At 41.9% G+C, this 26,097-nt stretch overlaps 2 protein-coding genes across 5 annotated transcripts; one reads left to right on the top strand and one right to left on the bottom strand.

Annotated features, from left to right (window-relative positions):
• Positions 1–208: 208 nt before the first annotated feature.
• Positions 209–18,645, bottom strand: plod1a (procollagen-lysine, 2-oxoglutarate 5-dioxygenase 1a). Of its 2 annotated transcripts, none has more exons than XM_078288027.1 (19): positions 18,394–18,645; positions 16,508–16,599; positions 16,212–16,345; positions 15,349–15,512; positions 14,701–14,813; positions 14,461–14,524; positions 11,357–11,454; positions 10,967–11,068; positions 10,276–10,407; positions 8,766–8,887; positions 8,307–8,411; positions 7,987–8,112; positions 7,434–7,575; positions 6,229–6,342; positions 5,965–6,030; positions 5,568–5,672; positions 5,262–5,408; positions 3,782–3,907; positions 209–1,678 (listed from the first exon to the last, which is right to left on the bottom strand). In XM_078288027.1, exons 1-19 carry the CDS (start codon positions 18,482–18,484, stop codon positions 1,523–1,525), a joined length of 2,199 nt encoding a protein of 732 aa, XP_078144153.1. In that variant the 5' UTR covers positions 18,485–18,645; the 3' UTR covers positions 209–1,522. The 2 variants fall into 2 exon arrangements, with proteins under 2 accessions (XP_078144153.1, XP_078144152.1); XM_078288026.1 differs by lacking the exon at positions 3,782–3,907 and adding an exon at positions 3,405–3,530.
• A 665-nt stretch (positions 18,646–19,310) lies between these two features.
• kiaa2013 (KIAA2013 ortholog) lies at positions 19,311–25,300 on the top strand. Of its 3 annotated transcripts, XM_078288028.1 has the most exons (4): positions 19,311–20,676; positions 21,262–22,115; positions 23,519–23,576; positions 23,746–25,300. In XM_078288028.1, the coding sequence occupies exons 1-3, from the start codon at positions 19,719–19,721 to the stop codon at positions 23,567–23,569; spliced, it is 1,863 nt and encodes a 620-aa protein (XP_078144154.1). In that variant the 5' UTR covers positions 19,311–19,718; the 3' UTR covers positions 23,570–23,576; positions 23,746–25,300. The 3 variants fall into 3 exon arrangements, with proteins under 3 accessions (XP_078144154.1, XP_071782283.1, XP_071782282.1); XM_071926182.2 differs by lacking the exon at positions 23,519–23,576; XM_071926181.2 differs by having other exon boundaries at positions 23,519–25,300.
• Positions 25,301–26,097: the final 797 nt, after the last annotated feature.

Raw genomic sequence — 26,097 nt, 5'->3', positions numbered from 1 at the left:
ACTTGGACCTGTGCTCATGCATCTTCTCCCCTGAACAGTGCATTTCTTTATTCTGTTTGACCAGAGCACATTGCCTTTAAAGGGAAGGAAAAGAGGTGATTTGATTGGTCATGACTGAAGCTAGGCTAGGTTGTGCACCATTGATTCACGAAAATAGAGCAAAATTAAAATAGAGAAAAAATGACTGGATATATTTTGTTTAGGTTCACTGTTTTATTAACAACTGGGGAAAAGTACAACTATGTTATGTAACAGCAAGAAATTACAATTTGAGAATACTTGTACTTTGTTAAATTCAGTGGAACTTTAAAAGGTGAGCTCTGATTTCAACATGAAATCTTACAGAGGGAGTCTGATATTGCACGTTCATGAAAACAACATGGATCTTTGGGATTTATTCAAATAAAACATACAAATAAATAGGACAGACTGAACATTAATTAGGCTTTGTAGTTTTGGAGTGTCTGAATTCAAGAAGCTGTAACACTTGAGTTAGAAAATAATTGGTTGTAATACTGAAAAAAGGCACGTTGGTCTTTAAAAAACTGTTTTCTCGCTCATTTTCAAGCTAAAATTCCAAAATCTAAAAAACTGAAAGAAATTCTTAGAAACTGCCATTTTTTTATTCTTTAAAAAAAAGTCTAAGCTGAACTCCTGGAGTTTTCCTGAGAGAAGTCCAGCTCAAGGCACAATAGGAAACTGGATTTCTACTGGATTTCAACTACAGCTAGACTTTCCCCTCCACAAACAATGTTCACTCCCAGAACTGAAAAACACAGAGCTGATCCAGACTTTACCACATAGTCCAAGCCAAATCTACACGAATCCTTCAGACTTATGCAAAAATCTGCACCAAAATTGTTATATATGTACAGTTTGATGCCTAGAACCTGCCTAGAAGTGGAGCCACTGCAAAAATGGTAGTGATCAGCTGTGGCAGCCATTTGCTTTCCTCCATTACCAGCATATTTACCTTGCCAGTAAAAAGAACCTCAGGTAAAACTCGTCCTGGGAGCGTCCTGGTGGCTTAGTGGTTTAGGGCACAATGTCCTGGGTTTGAACCTGGACCAGGACCTTTGTCGCATGTCATCCGCCTCTCTCTCTCTCCCAGTCTTTCCCATCTCTCTTCACTTTCAACTATGTAATAAAGGCAAAAAAAAACTTGTCCTGTTCGAATTGACATCCCTGAGATTGTTGGTGAATATTGTGTGATTTTGTTTGGGAAAGGACTCTTACTGTATGATTGTGGACCATCTGCTCAAACTGCACTTCAAAAGTGGCATTCACCTCAAACTCAGATCAAACCTAAAGTCTCAACTCAAACTAATCCCATCCAAACAGGGCTTGTGACATCATGTCCTCCACGGCCGATCAGTGCCATTTTAGCGACGGCTCCAATTCTGAACATTTTCAGGGCATCAAATGTGTACATGTAGGTGCTTTTGCGCAAATCTGAAGGATCCGGCCTGCCTCGGTCCCATTTGGCCTGGACTAGCCGCTGCAGCGTGCTAGCGGCGGGAGTTCAGGGATCCACGAATGAAACTGCGATGTATCTGACGCCGGCGGTGGTGGGCAGGCCCTCGTGGTAGTGGGTGAGGCGGCCGGGGTGCATGAGGGCCCAGCCTTTACGAGGAGCCTCAACGGAGCAGTTGTAGCGAAGGAACCTGCATCCGCCGCCCTGCAGTCACAACACAACTGTCAGACGTCATGATGACACAAAATCAAGCTGAAATACCAGAGATCATGTTCGTTATAACCGTTTTCATTTTTTTTTTGTGCATCTGATATTCAAATACATCTGAATATTAGCTTTAATAGTCGGAAATCCTTGTAACACAATGTACTTTCTATATACGATAATGTATTACAGCTTTAGAAATTATAAATATTGGTAACAATGTTCAGCAGTTGTTCGCAGTTATCACAATTCAGATAATATAGACCAATACTGAGAAATAACAGCTATTCTTTTGTCCATGTATTGAGGATGCAGGGCAATGACATGGATGCAGCTACAAAAACAAGGCTCCTAGCATTAAGTTTCTAAAGCATGCAAAGAAGATAGAATCAGAAACATGGAAATGACTCCAATGCAAAGTTATGCTAACAAACATTCAAGATGTATTGAAAACACCAGGGATGTAGATGTGCATGCCAAGAATATGAAGGCATTCCACGCTGAAATAATGTGATTATGATTTCAATATCATGCCTTCTCAGACTGCTGTATATCTGAGGAATACTTATGTCAGTTTTGATCCCAAAAATACCTAAGGGGTGTGCTCAATTCGGTCTGCCTGGAACATTGTGTGGGTGGAGTCAACCTCCTATGACGTATTTATATCTTCATGTATTTTGCGGATGTATTTTTGAAAATATATTATGGCAAATGCATTTGAATAAGTGTCTTGTTATATTTAATGGACTATTGAATTATTAGTTTTGTAATATGACATTTGAAGTATATACTGCACTACTGAATTGTTAAAATGCTTTGCAAGAGTTATATTTAGATCTTATATTGCATTTTAACTTAAACATTGGACTAATTGACTAATAGCGTTTTCATTACCCATTGGTTTGCTACCCACTGGACACCGATTGATTGATTGGTTGATTATTCACAGGTATATGTATTCTGTGTCCTTACTCTGAACCTATTTAAATTAAGAGCTTGGGCCTGAAAATTCAAAGCTTGGTCTGATCTGAACCCTAAAATTTCTGTCCAAGCCTTAATCAACCCTGAGGGGTAAAAGTCTTCTCAGCCCAAACCCAAATTAAGCCCAACATTTTGTGAACAATGGTTTCCTTCAACTATATTAGGCCTGAATGACCCATCGGCTTCAGGCATTAACGTCAAGCTCTGGTGAAATTGGATTCCTATAGTGACTTAGGCTGCACTCCAGGGATGTCGGAAAGTCGGAAATACTGACTTCCTACTAGGACAAATGCAGTGGAAAGGCCCTTCAAGTTGGAATTAAACTATGGAAAGATTTCTCAACCCTGACATGCACTTATCTGATGTCACATCAACATGGTGACGTAGACTGGAAATGCTACACAGCATTACTTTTAACACACTTGAGTTCCATTCTCAACATCACATGACCTTAAATCTATCAAAACACCTGTGTGGTAAATGGTAAAACTTACAAATTTGAAATGTGAAGTTGCTCTTACAGTTGCTAATGTCCTATGCTAACTAGTGAGCTAACATTAGCTGTTGCTGGGCAACAGGATTTTACTTTGGGCTTAGGAAATCTGCATCCTTGTTTCTCCCCTGCTTTTTACAAGCTGGACCAGTGGAACGCAGGAGGTTGTAGTTATGAAATGCAACCTGGGAGTTTGTGACTTCCGACTTTGAATGGAACGCAGCATTAATACCAACTCTCAAACACACTCACCTGGTAATCAAGGCCGCCTTCATTGAGTGCAATGTTTATAGTGAATGTGGAGGCGTCATGGTGTGGCCTTAAAAAAGGCTGCTCATCAGGCTTATACCTAACTACAAAGGCCAATTCAAACTGAGCCTGCAAACAGACAGACAGAAATGAGTCATGCAAGCTTTCGCATAGAAACTGCCAGTCTGGCCAGAGAGAGAGAGAGAGAGAGTGTACACAGATGCCCCCTGGAACTCCTGCTCAATAAAGAAAAGCATTAGCTCTGCCTCCTGGTTCAGCATTCACTCCCACAGACGGAGCAGAGAAGCAGAGACAGAAGGACGGGTCACCTGCATCATGTCCCCCTAGCCTCTAGTACCTGCCAGGTCACCATCATTTACCTGGTAGTCAACGTCTTTGCTGTTGAGAGCTACGTTAATAGTGAATGTGGAGGCATCGTGGTGAGGGGCGAGCAGGGGCTGCTCGTCAGGCTTGTACCTTACCACGAAGTTCAGGGGAGAGGAACACTGATGAGAAAAGGCATGGGGGGTCAGCAGGGCACATGGGGAGAGGCAGAGGAGCCAAGGAAAGGTAGACGGACTTAAAGTAGTAATCCGTGACATTTATATAAGCAGCTGTCTGTTTTGCTTCTCTTTATCGCCAATTGATATTACACAATAGTGATTCAATCTATAGCCAGTTCATGAAAGCTTTCACATTTGCTCTTCTGAACACCTGGTGTCACAGCTGTTTCCAGGTGTTGTGTCAAAATTTGTTTCCACTAAAATATGTTTCCCCTTGTGGTGTGTCTTTGCCTCTTTCTTGCTAGGGAAGAAAATTACACGGATTACCACTTTAACATGATATTTCACTTGGGCAGAGGGCGGTCATTTTGTAGTGCACATTCATCTGTAGGAGTTTATGAATGATCAGTCTCCAACAAATCACAAACAGGGAAAACTAGATCCAAGTAATAAAATTTAATTCCGTGTCCTGGATCATACTTTTCAGGAGGAAAAATTTCCTTCTTATTCTACTAGTATTCAACCAAAGTGATATATTACATTAATCAACTTATTTGTTATTTAGATGTTAGTATGAGACATGGAAATCACAACGAGAATCATTTAAGTTTCATCTCATCTCATACTTGGGTCAAGAATGTGCCACAAATACTCAATGTTGTGCCATTCTCTCAAAATGGATATGAAGAAGCATTAAATTACAGTACAGATTTTACATTTTCAACAAAGACAGTTATTTTTTGTGATTAATGACATTCACATAGTATATTAAGCGACAAAAACAAATTGATGACAAACCGTATGTGTGTATTACTGTTCTGTAGTGATATGATTAGAGCCACTTCTTGATAAAAGCAAAAATATGCCAGAAAAATGCCCCTTACTAATATGTGACTACACAGTCCTGGAATACATATATTTTTCTCCACACTTCCATTTTCTTCCATATTTTTTGGTGCATCTGTGAGTCCCACTGTCAGAACAATCTACCAAGTTGAGAAACACTCAACACTGTGGAACAAGTGGAATCTCATGGATTCAGACTTTCACCACTTTCACCAGGGCAATAATTTTTAACTAGGCCATAACGAAACACACTTCCAAAGTTATATGGTGGTTTTGGCAGAGTTAACAGGCTGAAAACAAAACTCATCTGAACGTTAATGACAGGGTACCAGTTTTGCAGCCAATCTGTTCTCAGCAGTGAACATTATAATGGTACTAGTAGTAACTTGTACTTTAAACATATTCCTTTTCCCTGTATTACAGAAGGGATACGACACCTTGACACTATAAATCTATGTCAATGAAAAATGCAAGAAATCCCCCACTCGCCCAGAGAAGTCATAGATCTTACCTTAGTGTAGTAACCAGGATACATTTTCTCTGTTATTGGCGCTATGTAATCCAGTAAGAGTTTGTGCCATTCTTTCTCATAGCCGACTTGATTCATGTGGATGTCGATGGTGGGGACATTCTCATAGCCACCTTGGATTCTTTTGTCCTGAGAGAAACGATTCAAGATATCATATGATCAATATAATTAGATTGTTTACTGACAAAACTGACTCAAAAGCCATTTTTCACTTCATGGGGATCTTTATGGGAAACAAACACAAGCAAACACAGCAATCAGTTTTGCTGAAAGAGAATGAAAACGTACCACATTACCGCCACCGGACCACTTTCCAAAGTGTTCCATTTCTTCGACAATATGGTTACAAGCAACATCGCTGAAGATTGGGAACCAGTACACATCGGGACAAGGCTGGGAGACACAAAACACACACCAGGACTTTCACCATATGACAAAAAGGTATATCAAACATTCATTAGCATCCAATGTTATGCTTTAAAAATATATAATATTACAAATATATACCCTTTAACTACTTTTCAAGTCTGTCATATGATTTTTGTGAATGGGCTTTTCTTTCTAAAACATCAGTGTGATGCATCAACAAATGAGCAAGGAACCTGTCTGGCAAATCCAAACACCTAACTACATATGGACCCAGAGCACAGTAACAGTCGACTTCAAGTTTAGTGTTGCGACTCACAGTTTCCATCAGCTTGCCTTTCAATATGTGGGAGTAATTCTCATGGATGTAGCGCTCCTCCCAGTCCTGAAGGAAACAAACACCATGTAGTTACAGAGCATGTCTAAAAAGTATTCTGGGCAAACTTTTTAAACCAGTTACTGAATACAAGAGGTTTGTACTGTGATGAACAATACTACTGCTACTGCTACTACTTCTACTAATAATAATTTTAAAAGAGAGTTACAAAGTGCTTTACAAGATAAAATGCATGTTGGTTCTCACCACTGGGTTTTCAAAGATCTGCCAGAGGTCGTTATGAAGATGGCTGGTCTGGTAGTTTTCTGTTGACAGGATGCGACCAAAGGTGTGCATGTTGGTCACATACATGAAGACGCCCTGAGAGAGAGTTCACCACAGATAAAATATTAAAGCTGACATTTGCTGAAATTTTACATTCCCAGCTGTACATACTAAAGCTCCACTGATACACTAGTGGGCCAATATTTTAGCTATCAGCCTTTCACAGATTACTAAATGTCAGCATATGCATTGGTAAGTTATTGGCACATATAACAGAAAATCAGTATTTTTCTTCCCCATTTATCAGTATCACATTCAAAAGTCTGTGGTTGGGCCTTAGTATACATTGTAAATATGATTGTCGATCCATATTTCCTGAGCAATGACAATGTTGCTACTGTTTGAGAAGAATGGACACAGTGTAACCAAACAACAGTGACACTGGGAAACACAGAATAATTCCTGATAACAGATCTACAACAGCATGACCGACTGATCATTAGCTTGGTCATGTGATGTGCTGTTTGAATATACTGCAATCTGAACAGTCTGCTGGCAATAGCATACTGAATCATCACTTGAGTATGTAGCATGTAGCAGGTTAGTGTCCAACTTTCAACAAAGGCCTGGTTCTACTAATGGTTTATGCGAGCCAAAAGTCAGAACAGCTTGTATCCAAGGCCAGTGCACAGAACCTGGAGCCCTGAGCAATGGAAAAAAACTGGTCTGATGAGTTTTCTTTCAGCCTTTTTACTCCATCCAGATGGATTTAAAAATGCCCTCTAGCTACATGTTCTGTTGCCACCTGTTGCACATAGTGGTGGATCTGTAATGGCATGGCGCCATCTACTGGGAGTCATTCAGTCTGATGATTGCTCTGCATGCTTTTATAACGGACAAAGAATATAGCGCTCCCTGCAAACTGAAGTACGTAGCTCTATGAAGTAATTGATGAAATTTTGATCAGAACTGTTTGGCACAATGGCAAAAACTAGGAAAATAAGGCCCAGGTTTAGAATAACCAGAATCATCCTTTAAGTGTTTCACTTATTTTGTCCACCCCCTATATGTATGTATATGTACAATATGTCTACTGTATTGTACATCAAATGGGGTGTTTCAAACGTCGAATTGATGAAGTCCTTGACACAAAACCAATCTTTCCTTGTTCTTGATCAGTCACTGACCTTGTTGCGAACATTGTGGCAGAAAGCCATGTCAGGGTCCAGGATGTGTGAGTTGAAAAGCTCGTAGTCTAACAGCTCCGATCGAAGGAGGCTGGCCTTCACCAAGAACACACTGGACACATATGGGACGTTCCACACACCCCTGCAAACAAGACAGAGAGTCTTTGGTGGACACAGCCTCTTAGACGCTTCACATCCCAGTACCAACACTAGCATCAGATATCAGGCAGATACTGTGCTAAAATAGGGTATCGGTGTTAAAATTAATTGTCTACATCTATATTGTTTTGTAACAGTAACATCAACCTCCTAGTGGTCAGGTAAAAAGGTATTGGTGTATTCCTATTGCCTTTAATACACATGTAATGTGTATTAGTATTCTACATGGTGATATATTACCTCTTCACTAGACGTCTCTGTTGGGACTCTGCTCTAATTAGCTAGCTTACTTCTCTGTTGTTGCAATTCCTTGGTCACCGACACAGGCTGATAAAAGTCATAGATCACTTAATGCCCCTTTACAGTCTTGGAGAACAATGTTTTGTCAACTTACAGCCTGCGTCCTTGAACTATATCCACATAGTCCTCAGACCGGGCATAGTAGCCCTCTGCACTGAGGGCTCCCCAGAAGTTGCTCCATAGCCGGCCAGCCCGAGTTATCATAGGTGCAATGATAGGCCTGAGGGAGAGATTTAGGGAAGTGTTACTATTATTTATCTACATATGGCCAACTACTGTTTTATAACACCTTAACTTGTTTAAACAAAACATGTTATAGAGAAAATTAACAGATCCATCCAGTATGTGTGGTGTACTGCAGCAGCCCAAAGCAATGAACTAACAAAACATTATTAGTGATACTACTATACTTACAGATTTTGCTCAATGGCAATTTTGAGTGTGTCCTCATTCTTTAGGACCACTTGAATGTCCAAGCTGAAGAAATATTCACAATCCTTGTCCTGCCGACACATATCGCTGAAAAGAAGAAAAAGAAGCATTAAAAAAAATCAACATGTTTTATGAAATGAAAGAGCGATATTGAGATCATACATATCTTGCATATCAATGTCAACATTGATATCGTGCGCCTCGCCACTTGACGTGATGAGGTCTATTTATGTGTTCACACTGTCGACTGATGTTGTCATGATTGTTTCCTTTGTCAGTGGGGTAAAGTAGAACACAGCATAGCAATATTGCCATGCCATATACCAATACCATTGGAGCAACAGTTAGCAAGTCAGCTAGCTCAAACTGTCCAGTGGACGGTAGCTTGGTAATTTGGCCGCCAGTGGTCTGGACATGAAGTAAAGCTCCTGGTCAACTCACAGGCCGTGATTGCGTGAGGCAGCGCCGTCCATCTCCTCCTCAGGCCCGATGACTTTCACATCCTGATACAGACTTCCATGACCCTGCAGGAAAGAGCTGACGTGCTGCTCATGATGAGGCTCCTGAAGGAAGAGATGTAGTAGTAGTATTACTAGTAGTGTTAGTTTGCATTGCACCTTTCAAAACACAGTTACAAGAGCTTCAGAGACAATAAAATAGCAAGTGGGCCAGTGGTTTTTAGGTGCTCAGGAGGTCTGCATTAGAGTGGCATAGAGCAGCAGTAAATATACACATGCTCTCATGTCCAACAACAACACCATCTAGCGTCTCATTGGGGCTAATCCTGTGATACATCCTCATGGACACACCCACAGACTCCACCAGCACTGACCAACAAACAGAGCACAGCTCTTAATAAAAGGCAAAAAATTAACAATAAAAGTGTCAAACAAAGAATTAAAATGGGGTTAAGCAAAAATAAAACAGGCCATCGTGTATTTTGAGTGATTCATTTTAATTTAATTTTTATGGGGCTTAAAAGTTGGAGTGAAATGGGACTCTGTACAAATAGTGTTGATCACATCTGGTCATTTTTATCATAAGTGGTCATTTAGCTCGCTGCCACATTCTCTTTTGTAGCATGACACAATGCATGTTTTTACACGCTCCCTAACAGCTAGTCTATGGGCTCCTGGTCTCCTGCCAAGAGCTGTCACATTCCTGGTCATTTGTAACTAGAAACAGCGACAAGTAAGCACATGTGGAGGGAAAAATAGAGGGGAACCATTCTGGAGGTTAAAGATTGCACCAGCAACTTGTCTATTCACACATTACCATAAAGTATTTGGCCCACAATAGATCTCCAAGTGACAGTTCTTTGGCAAATCTAATTTCATAAATGGCAAAAAACTGCAAGTGTTACCACATCTCTGAATAAATAAAACCCAGTTTTTGTCTAGGTCCCATGCCATTCTTAGTGAACTGGTGACATACAATCAACCATTATATTACAATACAGAGAGTTACTGCAAATTGTTAGTGTTTCAGTTGCTGGACATATAAAAATAATGCCTGGCATACATTACAGGAGTTTTAGAAAACGTAAAGCCTAGTCTACACCAGAAGTCGTCCATCTCTCGGACCAGAGAAGCTTTTGTTTTAATGAATGCTGCTGTCTACACCGGCTCAGTAGAGGCACACACCTCGGCTGCTTTGTCTTTTTATGCTAGCTATCGCTAACAAGCTGACATTATCTAAACACAATCTATCAGATGTATCAATGGGGAAATTATCAATTCCCAGTCCAAAACAGCACAGAAATGAACAATGTCTATTCAATTCTGCTGAGACGGCCAAGTCGTACGTTTAGAAATGTAATCAAGTGTTCAGCCACTGTTTGCCCAAGAGCTGAAAGTCTATACTTATGCGTTTTCATGTTGCCATTTTAACAGTTTTCTGTGGTACTTCAACAGAGGGGTAACAATAAAGGTATTAAACATGCTCCTATTACCTGGTTGTAAATTAAGAGTTTGAGCCTATTCTTGGGGTACTGGAGTTTCAGCAGGCGATCGAAGAACACCGTGACAAAGGGGGTTGGCTGCTGAATGAAGATGCCAATCACCACCAGCGGATATTTGCTCTCCTGTAGGGGAAAAAAAACAGACAAATGCTCAAGTCCAGGAAGGAAGTGGTTATTGCTATTTGACAATTAGTAGTCCTGGGGTCTTTAACTAAGTCATAACACACCTAACCAGTTAATGTCCTATTTTAGCAGTTTCACATACTGTACATAATGATTTAGAAAATTGTGTGGTTGGGACCCATTCATATCAAAGGAGTAGGGAACACATGTTTTCCATTTCCCTAATCATTCCCTTGCACTTTTGTTTACAATAGATTGGCAGTGATGTTTGAATCAAGATAGGAGTGTTCACTCAACTTTCCAAAAATTGCCTACACTGAGTTGGAATTAAAATAAGACAATATAAAACTAATACCTAATCAAACACCACAAAAAAGTGCAAAAAGAGAATTCAAGAAGATGATAGAATATGGGATAAAAGACCGCTTGAATTGTTATAATAATCTTAAATTTGAATAATGTTTGGTTTTGGGGATTCTGTAACACCTCCCCCAGGGCAGCTTATCAAACTGATTATAAAGAAGATGTAGTGGATCACCCAGACAGATTGTGAACAGACCTTGAGAGCTGTGAGGGGCCGTAGATCCTCATGACACACCGTGCAGCCGGTTTCAAACGTCCACACTTTGGGGATATAGTTACCCAGATAGTTGATCTGGAGCTGGAAAACATACAGAGTGTTTTTATTTTCTAGTAGCTTATTACATTTAAATACTGTATATATTACATACAGAAATAGGGGAATATGTAAGCAGTATGAGTATGGCTTAGAATCAGCATTGAAATTGGCTAGTGTGACGTAAGCTTAAGTGAAATGTCAGGTTACAGGAATAGCACATGGAAATCCTTAAATTAAGGGGTATCTTCCTTTAATGTTTTCATAGACTGTTTGGTTTCATCAGGCAGCTGTTTAGCATTTGATTGGTCAGTGTGACAGGTTAACAGCTACCTTGGTTGGTCCATTCCCATGGATGATGACAGGAAGGGTATCATACAGCACATTTCTGGCTCGCACCCGCCCATTCTCAAACTTGAGCACCACCTCATCTGGAAACACACACACACACCATTAGAGCTGCAGATTAATCATATTTGTTATGACGTGATATGTGGTCAGTGTTGCATTTAAACCACTGTAAAAAGCAGTAAATAACTGATTTAACTTGAATATTTCAGGTGACATCACTTTAAGTCCATAGTTATATACAGAAAGCCCATTTGTGTGAGAAGTACTGATAGAGAGTTCAAAATAAGTGCAGTCAGAATTATATCTGTATCATGTATGACATTTGTACATGCTGAACTTTTTGACGTATTTACAAGAGGTTTTCTTCCACCATGCTTGGCATTTGCACTGCTTCCACACTGTCAAAACAAGACATACATCTAGCTGAGAAACCAGACGTCTGGTAACTGGTCTTCACAAATACTAACAGGGTGGAAAGGTCAGTACTCAAAGAGACCAGAGACTCCGTCTGTGCGGGCTTTTCATAGACGAAACTCCTGGCATTAAAGCTGCTCTAAGCAACTTTACACTTTGGTGGCTGCAAATGGGAGTGTGATTTCAATATCCAGAAATCCTGTAACGTGTCATCAGTAATTTAGGGTGCGTTCACACCAAGCATGCTTGGAGCGGTTTATTTGAAATCTGGAGCGTTTTCTCTTTTAGTTTGGTTCGTTTGGCCAGATGAGAACAATGCCATTAAAACTCGGGTGGCACCAAATTACCACACTGAGATGTATGAAAATGCGAGTCTCTGTCCTCTTCCAAGAGAACTGCGGTGCGGTTTGTTAGGAGTGAGAACAGAATCTGAATCATCTACAGGAAACGACCCCAAAACGCAAGGGTTATTAGGAGACAGATGCTGACCTCAAATAACCAGCAGTTACTCATGCTTGGAAAGCCTAGCATAACAAATGAAGTGAGGGCAAACCAGAGTGCAGACAAGTCCACCATTCTTTGCTAGAGTTACAGCGACTGGAATCTGATTTCTTTTGTCCAACCCTCTGCCACCAAACTCTTTAACGCACAAGGCCGGTGTTTTTTAATGCATTGCTTACTGTCAACAAATCCTATGAAAATAACAAAATCAACAATGCATTTGCTCTACTCCCGTTACTTTCTGACTTCCCACGTACCGTTTTTAGCCGTCAACCCAGAAGTCATTGGCTCCAATTGTAAGCTAAAAACCTTTAAATACAGCTCACAAAGACATAGTTTCAATTTTAAAAATCGCTAACTGTTACCACGAAAAGTCAGGCTGTTGTAGTTATTACCAAATCAAATTCAAATGGGAACAAATTCTTCATTACGCCGGGGACTATTTTCGGTGCTACGGAACTACTTTCCTGAGATTGCAAACGTGTTTACGGGCGGCTTGTTGAAGTTGTTTGAGGAAAAAGTCGGCTGGCCCGGTGCATCGTGATGATGAAATATGCTGCCCAGAGCAACGGCATGGCTCTTTGACGTGTTTTTAATTGTTTTTTTTAATACAATGGAGTTCTATGGCTGCTGGGACATGGCTTCATTGGGCACCGGCTACATGGACGAGATTTGCTGGCAAAACAAAATCATTGCTGATTTTATTATTTTCATAGGATTTGTTGACGGTAAGCAATGCATTAAAAAACACCGGCCTTATCCTTTAACCTGGCGGGATGACAGGTTACCAAAATTTTGTCCAATTAATGAGCTACTTGTGAGTCATTTGACTTTTGTTTACAAGTCCTGGTTTGCTTATAATTGGGCAGTGTGAACCTAAATGCACCAAGTACAAAAATGCAACCACGTCAACTTTTCCACTCTGGTTCAGACCAAAGAAAACCAACTGGAGGTGTGATCGCACCCTAAATGTCTTCTTAGTGTCTAGTGGGGGTGGAGCTGGTGGAGAGGTTCAGTCATTCTTGGTGAGCTTTCACGGAGCCTTTGCTCACTGCTGTTTGGGAGACGCTTTTGGATTCCACTCTAAAGTTCTGATTCATCACTTCCTGCGTGGGGAAGATCTCCCACCAAAGACCATACTGACACCAGACGTTCATTTGGGCAAATAGTCTGAATCTACAGCGTCTCCATTAGTGGGGATCAGACTCTCTTCTCTGTTGAAGCCCCACTTTGTGATTTAGGCTGATAAAAAGGCTGGATTTTTACATTAAAATATTGCCTTGTGCAGATTTAAACACCTGAACTCAAACTCTGGTTGTGTCATTTCTTTCAGAAAAGATCTCTAAGAAATCTACATACAGAGAGATTTTCGTGGCTGAACAGTAGATCCTACCCGAGGGAACACAGCTGTGTTTCACTTTAAACTGTCGTGTCCTCAGTGTTTGGGAAAAGCTTCCCTCCCTCCCTCCCTCCCTCCCTCCTCCCCGGCTGAGCTACGTGAGCTCAGACACATCCCTCTCACAGCTAACTCAGAAATTCCTTCCACAGCCAGAGGAAAGAAATGTTACAACAGACGGACAGAAACTGCTCGGAGTTTGGCTCAAACGTGCAGCAACTTTCAACGTTAATCCTTCACACCGCTGAAAACCTTTCTGTTTTCCTCAATTGGTAACACTTTACTAGAAGGTTACCAGCAGATTATAATCCCATTAGAAGCAGAGATAAATTTATATAATCAGACAAACATCAGTGCTTATGATACCTTATAATGCCTTATGAGCACCACTTCAAGTAAAGTGTTCCCTCTCTTACCATTAGCAGCCCTATAAACGAGTGAAAGCAGGGGGTGGTCTCTCCGCTTTCATCTTTACACTCAAGATGCAGACTCGACTGTAGCAAGCAGGAAGGCAATAAACTGAAACAACTTTGATTTTTCCAGATGCAAAAGGAGGTGGAGAAGAAGCTGATGTCAGCAAGCAGTAAAGCCCTAGTTGCCTTAGATGTTGCAAAATACACAACGCAACTTCAAATGGCTCAGTTACTGGGGAAGGAAACTTTCCTGCTGAGCGAGCAAACTTTATACCATTGAATGTAATATGTATACTTTAGTTGTTACAGTGTCTTTTCATTTAAATTGGCTGGGCCAAAAAAGCAGAATTCAAAGCACTCACCGAGTGCTCCGTGAAGATTCTGGAACAATCTGCATTTGTTGTCCAATGTGATATTTATGGATTTCTGAAAGGGGAAAATACACTGTTTTCACTGTACAAGTTGCAGTCATATCTAATACATATTAAGATACATTACTTAAATGCAAAACTGACATGAAATTAATAAAAAAAATACCAAATATGTGCATAATTGTGTGACAGAGAGCCATAAATTTAACACTGCAGTGATAGTATTCCTACTCTTTTTTCTGGGTTGATATAAGTCTTGGTGAAGAAGAGCTGATCACTGTCATTGTTTTCTCCTGTCCAGTCGGCAACCATCTCTTTGATGTTGGGGAGGTAGCCAATGAAACCTGAGGACAGAAATAAACCCAGAAAAAAAGGCAGGAAGTGAGAAAATGGCAGGAGGCTTATACAATAGGCCACTTCATGAAATTTCCATATTCATGTATGGCTGTCTGCACCGCTGTGTGCCACGCTCTGTCCACATTCAAACACTAACTGCATTGAGTAAGACTGAAAGCTTCACAATAAAACAACTGCTGACACTGCCAGGTGAAGTCATGCCCAGCTTTTATGGCTTCAGCCCAGCGCTGCCTGCCTTCACTAAAGGCCTGTTATTTCCCTGCTATAAGGAGACTCTGTGAAACTCCTTCCAACAAACATGAAGCATATCATTAAAAAACGCAAAGCTATGTTTCTGGCAGCATTTACACATACATACGTCGCTTCCATTCATGCAAATAAAACATAAAAATGTAGATATTTCGATATTTGGTTAGAATGTGTGTAAAAGCATGCACAATTCCAAAAAACGATGACGCTTTCTTTTCACTACTGCCATCTGGCTTGCAACAGCTGCCTGACTGACAGGCATGGTGCACCTACCCCCCGAGCCCAGGAACCTGTTGCCCTCCCTGACATGGGGGTGCTTGTCCTCCAGGTGCCTGTCAGGCCAGATCAGGCTCTCGGAGGAGAACACCACCTTGTGCCTGGCCTGCTGGAACTTCTTCAGCAGCTCTTTGGGGCCCGAGGCAAAAACCACATCATAGCTGCGTATAACAAGGAGAGAAAATAGAAAACTTTATTGAGCCGTGTTGCTCAGCAGTGTGAAGCCAGTTGCACGTTTGAAAGGAATGACGGGGTTTCCCTTATAGGATGCCTGTGTTCTTTGTGTGAGAAGTGAAGTTGCCTGTGGTGTGGTGTGTTTACTTGATTAAAAGAAACAGCTTGAATGCCAAATGCATTACACGCTCTCCTGCATGCATCCAGTATCTGTATATGTTTCAGTATGTTAACAACCAGGGTTCTGACCAATAAACATCATGTGTGACAGGTTTGACCCTCTCTCTTCAGGCTGCATGTAGATTAGCTGGTACTGAAGGGATGTGACCTGAGCTCTGTTAATTTGGGCCTTTAGAAAAGCTGTGTGGCAGCAGTAGACCATATGGGCATGTATGAAGGTGGGTGAGGGAGTGTATGGGTGTATGATGTGCAGCTTACATAAAAAGGCATGAACTGAAAACCCACAATTAAATAGCGTGGTGCCTCTACCTAATAAACTAAACCTCATTAAAGGGTTCTGAAGGGCTTATTAGGAAACTATAAAATATAAACTTGGACCATGGGAATATCTTTAACTCCAAATGGTGAATTTTTGAAAATTGTGGAATTGTGGAAAAGGGTTATAACATAAATGTTTCAATCCGTGTTCAATCAGAATATTTGATTCTGTGACGGAGGCACTCTACCTGTCGATGAAGAGGATGATCTTCTCCTCATCCTTCATCGCCTCCAGAGCCGCTTTGAGGAGCCGTACTTTCTGGCCTCCTCCTGGAGCCGTCATGTAGTCGCCTCCGCTCCATTTCTGCCCTCGACCGAGCACCTTCACACCGCACAACACACACAGCGCACACACTCTTTCACTTCAGAGCAACAATAGGTGTGTGCTTTCTGTCTGCTAGCACCAGACGCAGACAGAGAGGCTGTCATGGCTTCAGGAAAGGAACTTTGACCAAGATGTCGACCTTGTTGCCGTTTTTCCTACCTTGACAGTGTAGTTGAAGTGCTTCGCCGACCTCAAGAAACGCCTGAAGCCATCAGTCTCTTCAGTTGCAACAGTCACAACTAGAAGCTTTTCTGGAAGACACAACATTTGCAGAGGAATGCAGGGAGACAGTAGTGGTTTTGTTTTGTACCGTCTTGTACTTATCTTTAATCCACCTAAGGGATAGACGATTTCATCAGCCACATGCAAGGTAGTGAGAACTGTAGCAGTACAGTCATTTTGCAGGGAAACAGGCTAACACAGCTGCCACAACTGACACTTTCAGTGATATTTAGGATTCTGTAACAATAGGACATCAGTAGGATTCTTATCATACACTACTGTAACATTACCAAGCACAACTAAGATTAAAAAGCAGGGCTATCGACTGACCAAACCCTAAACTATGACAAAGTCCCTGCATCTAATGTCATTTACCACCAAGACTTAGAAACCTGCTGATATTTACTACATTTCTGACTGATGACAGACAAGTTATTATTTGGTCAATGTGATAAATGATCAATCGTAGGTCACCAAACTATCAGTTTAGAGGGAACATTGGTCCTGAATGCTCCCTGGTGGTATTTTTTTTAGATAGGTTTTCCAAATAGATTTGTGATGATTTTTTCTTCCCTTCTTTACTTTCCATTATAATGACAAAACTACAAGACTAAATTTGGACTCACCTAGGTTAAGTTATGGCCAGTACCACACCTTGTCAATTGATGGCCATGTGGAAAAACCTCATCTCAGTCCAACCATCAGTGTAAGTAGTACACCAATATCATAGTTACATTGCTTGTCTTGCTAAAATTAAGTATTCCTGAGGTCTATACAGCATGGTCTAAGCCTGCTGCTTGTAGTGTGCCATACATGACTCATAAAAGGTTAGGTTAGTCCATCCAAATTAAGTGCATGATGAATGTGGCAAATAGGTAACATAAAATTACAAACTTCATTGCAACAAAGCAAAAAAGGTCTACCTTGATAAATTAAATGTCATTTTGATTAAAGTGTATTTCAGGGATGCAAGGAAGTTTGCATCAGATGGCTATGGAGTGATACTTTCCCAACTTTGTGAAAAGTTGTGTTTCAGTAGACTTCATTCAACAGCATCTTGGTTACTTCTATTGCTGCATGTAATTATACCATTCTTTTAGGCTAAATATGTTAAAATTAATACAATATAGGTAAGGGCAGCGGTGAAAAGCCCACCAACTGCAGGGATACTAGTCACGTCCACGTCAGCGGCATGGAAGCCTTCAGCCCCGACGTGCCGTTCTCTCGTATGGAGAGACAGTTACACCAAACTCCATTCAATAGTCTGGAAATGTAATACTGCCTTGTTTATCGGCAAAGTTAAATACACGTTACAAGGTAACTTAAGATCTTTTATGAATTGTGAGGAACCACTTTTCAATTCGGCATACCTCCAATGCAGATAGCAGCACTTACTCAATGAAATTTCAGCCTTTACAACTGGTTGGCCTGTTATTCCCACACAAAATAACGTTACACAGTGGAGGGTGGGAGCGAGCAGTGTGAGCGACTAATAAAAACTGAGATTTTATTGGAATTTAGTGCTGCTTGGTGGATAATCTATATGCCGACTTTACCACTGAATCCTCTCGATTCAGAAAAGGTCTTTAGTCATGTTCTACCAGGTATTTACGTTTGTGGGAAAGCAAGGCCACATTAGAGTTTGGCGTGAAGTTATCCATACAAGAGAGAACAGCGCTATCGGAGCTAGGAAGCCTCTACAGCAGCCGATAACAAGTTTTGGGTTTCCTAAACTTCAGTGTGTGAGTTTATCCAACGCCATTACAGAACTACAAGGTGTGTGTCTGGGATGCAGACATGGTCTGTTCGGTCAGCATGCCTACCTTTGGGAGTTTGCTGCTCCTTAGAGCTTGTCAGAGGGAGAAGTACATGGAAGAAAATCCCAAAACACAGCAGCAGGGACGAAGCTCTCATTTTTGCCTGGTTGTAAAATCCCTCCACCAGTCTTCAATGCGTTTGGTCTGATGTAGACCGGTATGTGCACTTTTACAGCAGATTCCGATAGACAACTTTGCCCGACTTTGTTGATTCTTCCAGACCAGTACCATCTGCGTCTCTCTCTCTCTCTCCCCCTCTCTCTCGCCCCCTCTCCTGCTCTCTCTCTCCCCCCCCCCGCTCTCTCCCTCCCTCCCTCCCTCCCTCCCTCTCTCTGCCCCCCTCTCTCTGCCCCCCCCCAAAATGAGTTGCCAAAATGCAGTCTGTTCCAGGTAGACTACAGACTCGAATAATGATCTGTCTGTTCATATGTAATGGATTTGATTTTTTTCCATGCGGTATGAACTGTCTGTATGCAATTTACATAACGCCCCCTTCCAAGAAAGGAAAAGAAAAACTGGGTGTTACAGAATGATCTAGATCTATTATGGGTAGTTTACCTGACCACTGGCACGGACTATCTACATATCGTAATGCATTTTAAGAATACAACCACCAGCATAGAGAGGCTGTTATGATTCTATCCGTATGAATAAAGTACATTGATTAATATTAGATGTGTCTCACATCGTGTCGTGGCTATATCAAACTAAATATGTCATATTAACACATATCATATGCTTCAAACGAACTACTACGCAACGCAAAGTGTGATTTATGTTAGAAGACACACTATAATCATCTTTCTTATTTATAATCTGAAAATGAATCCAACGTTACATTTACTGGGTCGTAACAACTCAATTGTCATCACGACATTTCCGGTCACTGCATTTCCGCACTACTTTACGACAGTTGTGGCAAACCAGAAGTGTCAGCGGCTGCCGAGTTGTTTGGAAACAAGTGATTTTCCCACAAGGCAAAAACCTGAAAATACCTGAGATGTGACAGTCGATGGAAGCAAGCGAATGGTGACGGGCATGTACGTGCAATGAAAAGTGTGACAGCAGCCATGATGTGAGAAACAAGAGCAAATTTTCGAGCGATATCGTTCACGGCGCTAGCTAACGTTAGCTAACCTAATTTAGCCAGTAGCGAAGCCAGTTTGTCAGCTTTCATCCAACACAGCTTACTGGCGAACATGATTAGCAACTTTTCCATTATGTTGTTTTGATAGCGATGCGCCTGACTTGTTAAATTTTCAACTTAAAACATCTCAGTAAAGTCTTTGGATACCGATTCCAAGCTGAGCTTCCTTCATTTTAAATACAAAATGTGGCTGCAGCAAAGACTAAAGGGTCTACCAGGCTTGTTGTCAAGCAGTTGGGCGAGGAGACTCCTCATAGGACTGTTGCTTTTCCTCATCTTCTACTGGTACCTGGGTGCAGACCGCAGGCTGAGGTTTTTCAGCGGCTCGGTCATGTCTGGGGGAGTGGCTGGACAGTGTCTACAGGCTGAAATCTACAGGTGGAAGTCTCTGGTAGACAGAGGAGAGGGTGTCTACAGCACACCTCAGGAGAAGGTAGACACACCTTTTGTTTCAGGTAATGGCCATATCCTGGTTGACATTGACTCTAACAAACTGTGGGTAGCTTCATCTTCCCAGCCTGGCTCAGCTCCGGTCCACCAGACCGAATACTCCCCGATAGTGGGTGTCCATCTTCCAGGGAAGCGAGTGGAGGCTCAGGCCACCATGCTGTGGTTCCGCAAAGGGTCCGTGCTCTCGGTCCGCTGTGTTTTACCAGCCGCCTCGCAGTCGGCCCGGGACTGCGTCACCATCAGGGAGGAGTTCATCGCCCACCGCAGCCGGCCTAACGTCTACCTGCAGCGAATCCACATCAACAACCCGTCTGACAGAATTGCCATGCTGGAAGTTTCCTCTGAAACTCCCTCGTTCGGGAGTAAGTTCTCCGCCAGTGTGGAGAAAGTGGAGGACAGAGAGTTCGTGCTCTCCTCTGGCCGAGTGCTCGTGGAGAACAATCGTATTGTGTTGGTGGTGGTGGCCACCAAGAAACTGAACAGTAGGATCCAGGTCCTGGCCAAGTCGGATTACACGGACAACGTTCTGTCGGTGGTGTGGACCTCGGAGCCCATCGACCCCTCCAAGCTGGAGGAAACCTTCGCCACCCTGCGGGACGGAGCCAAGAAGGAGCTTGGGGAGTTGCTGAGGGCGAGCGTGGACGAACTGGTTCTGGATCACCAGAAGGCTTGGATGGATCTCTTTATTTCTGGTGAGTTGTCAAAGCTCAGATCACCTTCATTTGACAAGCGTTACGCTCTTCTTTGCAATAAAGCGATGTGTGATATTTAACTGGCAGGTGATGGTTATTCAGTAACTCTGCCCTCCAAATGAAAACATCAGCAACTACTTTTTGTTTGTTTTAAAGGTCAAAGGTCATAATTAAGGTTTAGATTTCATACCAACTAAAATTATACCCATAAATTATATTCTGCTTCTGTAACAGCAGTACATTTGTCAGGACAGGTGATTTACACTTTGAAGTCATTTTTTCACTATCACTACTCACACAGTTAGTGCTCTTTGTTTTTCTTTCAGAACAGACAGTAAATCTTTAGTGCTGTCTTAGTTGTTGCTTTAGCCTATCCTTGGTTAATATGAGCCGTGGCCTGTCCAGGGTCTCCCTGCCTCCCTGTGCATGCTGGGATAGGCTCCAGCCCCCTGCCACACTAAAAAGGATTAAGTGGGTAGAGAAAATGAGTGAAAGAATGGTTAATATGAGAAGCTGTTAATGAGAGCTGTTCTAGAGGCTCCTAGAAATCTGTTTTCACCATGGCTTTTCTCTTTATTCTTCTAGGTGTGGAGATGAGGAAGATCACCGACTCCCACACCCCATCAAGCTACACAGTGAACACCACCCTCTACTACATCCTCTCCTCCTCCACAGCTCCCCTGCTGGACCGGAGGCTGAGCAGTGAGGAGCACGCCCACCTGGAGTCCAGCCTCAACTATGCCGACCATTGCTTCAGCGGCCACGCCACCATGCACGCGGAGAACCTGTGGCCCGAGCGGGTCAGCAGCGCCGCGCAGATCCTCCAGCTCGTCACGCTGTGGACTCTGACTCTCCAGAAGAGAGGCTGCAAGGTCCTGGTGGCGGCCGGAGCCCACGGCGTCATGCAGGGCATGGTGCTGAGCTTCGGCGGCCTTCAGTTCACCGAGAATCACCTTCAGTTCCAGGCCGATCCGGACGTGCTGCACAACAGCTACGCGCTGAGAGGAATCCACTACAATCAGGACCTCATTAACTTGGCGGTGCTGCTGGATGTGGAGGGAAAGCCTTTCCTTCATGTGTCGGTGAAGCCGCAGGAGAAGCCGGTGCAGCTGTACGCCTGCGAGGCCGGCTGCCTCAACGAGCCGGTGGAGCTGACGTCCGAGGTCAAAGGGCACACCTTCCCCGTGATGGTGACACAACCCATCACGCCACTGCTTTACATCTCCACGGACCTGCGCCACCTGCAGGACCTGCGCCACACGCTGCACCTCAAGGCCATCCTGGCCCACGAGGAGCACATGGCGAACAGGTACCCGGGTCTGCCCTTCCTCTTCTGGTTCAGCGTGGCCTCGCTGATCACCCTGTTCCACCTTTTCCTCTTCAAGCTCATCTACAATGAGTACTGCGGCCCCGGTGCTAAACCCCTCTTCAGGAGCAAGGTATAAACTCACAAATAAAACGCTTTGAACTGGAAAGAAAAAACTGCAAAATGACCTTCTCTGCTCTGTTTTTGACTTTTGTGTGTGGTGGCAAAGATTTCCTCTTTCTCTACCAATCCTCTCTTTGTGGGTTGATTTCTCAGTTTTCACTTTGTCTGCTTTCCCTGTGAGTGGACTTCCCCCCCCCCCCCATTACATGTGGGTCATGTTCGGAGTGGGTTGGTATAATAGACGCACCTTGCCCTTTTCCCTCTTAAACAAGATGACTCTGCAGTTTTCTTCTATGTGTGTAAGGAATTGATAAGAACGGCAGTTTGATGAAAACAAATTCACAGTTAGCTATGTAAGTAAGGCACAAGCTTTTTAACTGCAATTGTTTTCTTCTATGGTACTTTGAAGAATAAAGAATTTGATTTCCATTGAAAACAGTAGAAGAGTAGCTCGTATTCATGATCGTAGACCATGAAATCTTTACTCCAATCGTCCTCTTAAAATTCACTGATGCAGCTATGATGTGTAGGGAGACATTTTAGCAAACCACCTGCTTTCACTGCACTTCATGTGTATTCTCGAATGTATAGCATTTGTTGATCTTGACTAAATAAGAATAGCTCAGATTTATTTCTTCAGTAAGCCTGTCCTGTAAAATAGGAAGGCTTTGTTCTGTTTTGTCAAATGTTAGTTGACACTCAATTCAGTATTTCCTGGTGCCTTCAAGTACGACACTCAGTTATAAGAGGTTTTTGTCCCGCAATATTTCTCTTGTTTGCCTACCTGGAAGTTAATGCCATCTTATAAAAGCATTTATTGGTCTGTTTTTTTTTAAACCATGGCTAGGCATTCTTCATACTGATATATCAGTGGGATGAAGAATTTGACGGATTGATACGCAGCAAAAATTTAATTCAACATTAAATGAGGAGCCTAAATTTGACATTAACCTACAGCAGTAAGGTGGCACTAACGAGTCCAGAATGTACAAAATGTCTTTGCGTCCTGTCTGTTGTCATGTAAAACGGCTACTTGTCTTCAGGTTTCCTTACAGTATGAGGTGATGGTGAGACGCTGGACACTTGGGAGAAGCATCTGCTGTAGGCTAAATGGTTGTTTCCGATCAGCTTGGACTGTGTGCTAACTTTGCCTGGAATCTTTTTCTGCTATTCCCTTGTTTGTGTTTTTGATGATGTTTTATATTGAATCACTCTTGATTAAATTAACAAGAACTCCTTGCCTCTTTACTGTTGACCTATCAAATCTTGCTGCGCCTCATTCACAAATATTCCATGCTTACAGTAGCGTAACTCTGTGACATTTTTCCTTTGCTTGTGGAAGCCGTTCTGGATGGGTTGGGGAGCGGTAGTCTGTATTCTAGCAGCTCTAACCTTCCCCTCTGACTTTACCAGGTCGCCAGCAAAAGTGAGGAAGGCTGCCATGACGCCAGGGACGCTGCATGAATATTACGTCTGTGCGATTCACACGCTCATTATTTGGTAGTGGTTCTCTTTGAGCTTTGACAGCACGGGACAGTTTAACATTAGCGCGTTGGTGCTGAACCCAAGTGACCCCCGCTTGTCTGCCCTCTGGCCAATGATCTGCCACTGCTCACGCTGATTCTATTCATTTTTTACAGGATGACTCTGCTCTTTGAAGGAATGTCATCCATTATGGATAGAGAGATACCTTTGCACTGCTAGAGTCAACATGGAAACACTTTCCAGGTTGAAGTATGGACATGAATGAAAGGAGTCATCTGCTTGCTAATTCAGTCGCTGGGCAATATGGACGTGCTTGATTTTTAAAATTTCCAACAGGTGAATTAAATGGCTGAATGACACATGTTTTAGTTGATTTTCCAAGTAATCATCATAACCACAGATTGAACCCATATATTTTGGGTACCACCCCACTGTTGGCCATTTAGTTCCATAACATCTCTATTAGTCCTGATTAAGACTAGTGAACATAATTACAGTGTACAACAAAGCAGATTTCAGTGATGTTTGGACACAGAAAGGCAGTGTTCCCTCCTTTTTAGCATGTTACCCTGTATTCCATGAGAAAGTCATCATGTTAGAGGAATGGTTGTCAAGGCAAATCGATTTTTTCACTTTAGCAGGGCCACCTTCCTCTAAAATGCTAAACTGAGCATGATTGGCCAAGAGAGGTCAGTATAGCTCACTGCATTGCTACACATCTTCCATCTAAACGCTGTCTGTGCTTAACCAAAATGCTTTTTAATAAGCTCTCTGACATGATTCAAGTTGCATGTATTTCATCTGCATATTGACTAACTCTGTCCACTATGAACAGTCATTTAAATTTAAATCTAAAGAAATTAGGCTAAGTCTACAGTATGGCCACATACTCTGTACAATCATTGGCCATTCCGCTCCTCTTGGCTCTGATATATATTTTTTTGATTCTATACATTTTTACTCCCACAGATGAAGTGAGTTTTTGATGTAACATTCTACTCAATAAGCTGCAAATAGTTTAAAAATCCATTTTCTGTCAGTGGAGCCTGATTATTGTTGATTTTCCAGGTCATGTAGATGTGTTTTGCAGCTCTTGTGTGAAGTGTGCTTTACATGTGCTTACTGATTCACCACTTTTGTATACAGTTCAGTTTTCATATTACGTTAAGGGCTTTATCAGATCAATTCCTTTGGTGTTTGTCAACTACTGAGTGTGCCTTAATTAAGAAGTTAATTTATTCTGATCATAACTACAGTCTGATTGGATTGTACTTGAATAGTTCATGATAATGTGAACTTGAAGCAAGGAATATCTTTTCAACTTGTCTTAAGTTGGGGACAATAAGTCACTGAATTGTTATGTCAAAATGTTTAAGTATGCTGTCTGACAATTTGTTCAATGTATTTTTGTGGGTTTGAAGCAGAAATATGAAAAAGAAAACTGAAACTGGAGTTGCAACAGGAACGTGTTTGATTTTATTTTGATTCTGTTGTTTCTGTTGTTATTCCTGGTCTGGGACAGTCCAACCAATATCTGGAAGCTGTGCCTTAATGAGCTTGAGGCTAATCTCATCTTCATCGTAGGCATTTTAGCTACTTTAAACATCTCTAGGTCCAGTCTGGTTCACTGTCCATTTACAATTGTCGTTGTACTACACACAATAGTAAGAATGACAGCTGTGGTTGTGAATAAATGAATAAGGACATCGGTCTAAAATAAATTCAAGACTCAGTGGTTGTTTCTCTGACAGATGTCCATACATTTACTGACCGTGCCAGACGATAATATTAGAGAAGGGAGTAAACTTTTTGCACATTGCCTGTCCATTCACTCCCAATCCAATCTTATTCAAATATTTACAACACTTACATTTACCTGTGATCTTACAGCACACATCCCAATGAAAATACACATGAATGCATAGAGTAGAGATAAGGGTTTCTAACACTTTCTAACACCTGAGGAGCTATAAGCTAAAAGAGGCGTACAACCAGTCTGAAGGATATTTATAGTGCAGTTAGTATTTCCACTATATGCAGGCTGCTCACACCTGTTCCCCATTCAGCAAGGTTCTCACTAACCACACCAATAAATCTTAAAACACAACACTTCAGCCATAATACTCTAGCCCAGTCAAAGCATTGCAGTCTACATCAGCAAATCTATGTAATGTGTGTAGTGTCTTCAGGCTAGAAGGCTGAAGGTAATGAGAAGTAATTTATTGGCTCACTTTTTCCTGAGAGAAAATGCAGGTCTTGGACATGCATTCCTGAAACGTTCTATTGTCATTTTGTAGCTAAGCTTCCTAACAAAGTTCATGTAGACCTGTATACTTAACCTAACACTGCCTTCAGCTCCATACATTACAATGTAAAACATTAAACAATAGACTCATATTGTACTTGCAATACTAACATACTAACAATTACAGAATGTAAAATAGAAAATATGATTCTTTTGTAGCTAGGCAATGAGGGTCTAGCTAGCAAGTAGGCTATATTTTTTA

This window comes from Centroberyx gerrardi, chromosome 14, assembly GCF_048128805.1.
Source record: "Centroberyx gerrardi isolate f3 chromosome 14, fCenGer3.hap1.cur.20231027, whole genome shotgun sequence".
Classification (NCBI taxonomy): Eukaryota; Metazoa; Chordata; class Actinopteri; order Beryciformes; family Berycidae; genus Centroberyx; species Centroberyx gerrardi.
Note: the sequence above shows the minus strand (reverse complement) of the source record. Positions and strands in the feature narration are given on the sequence as shown.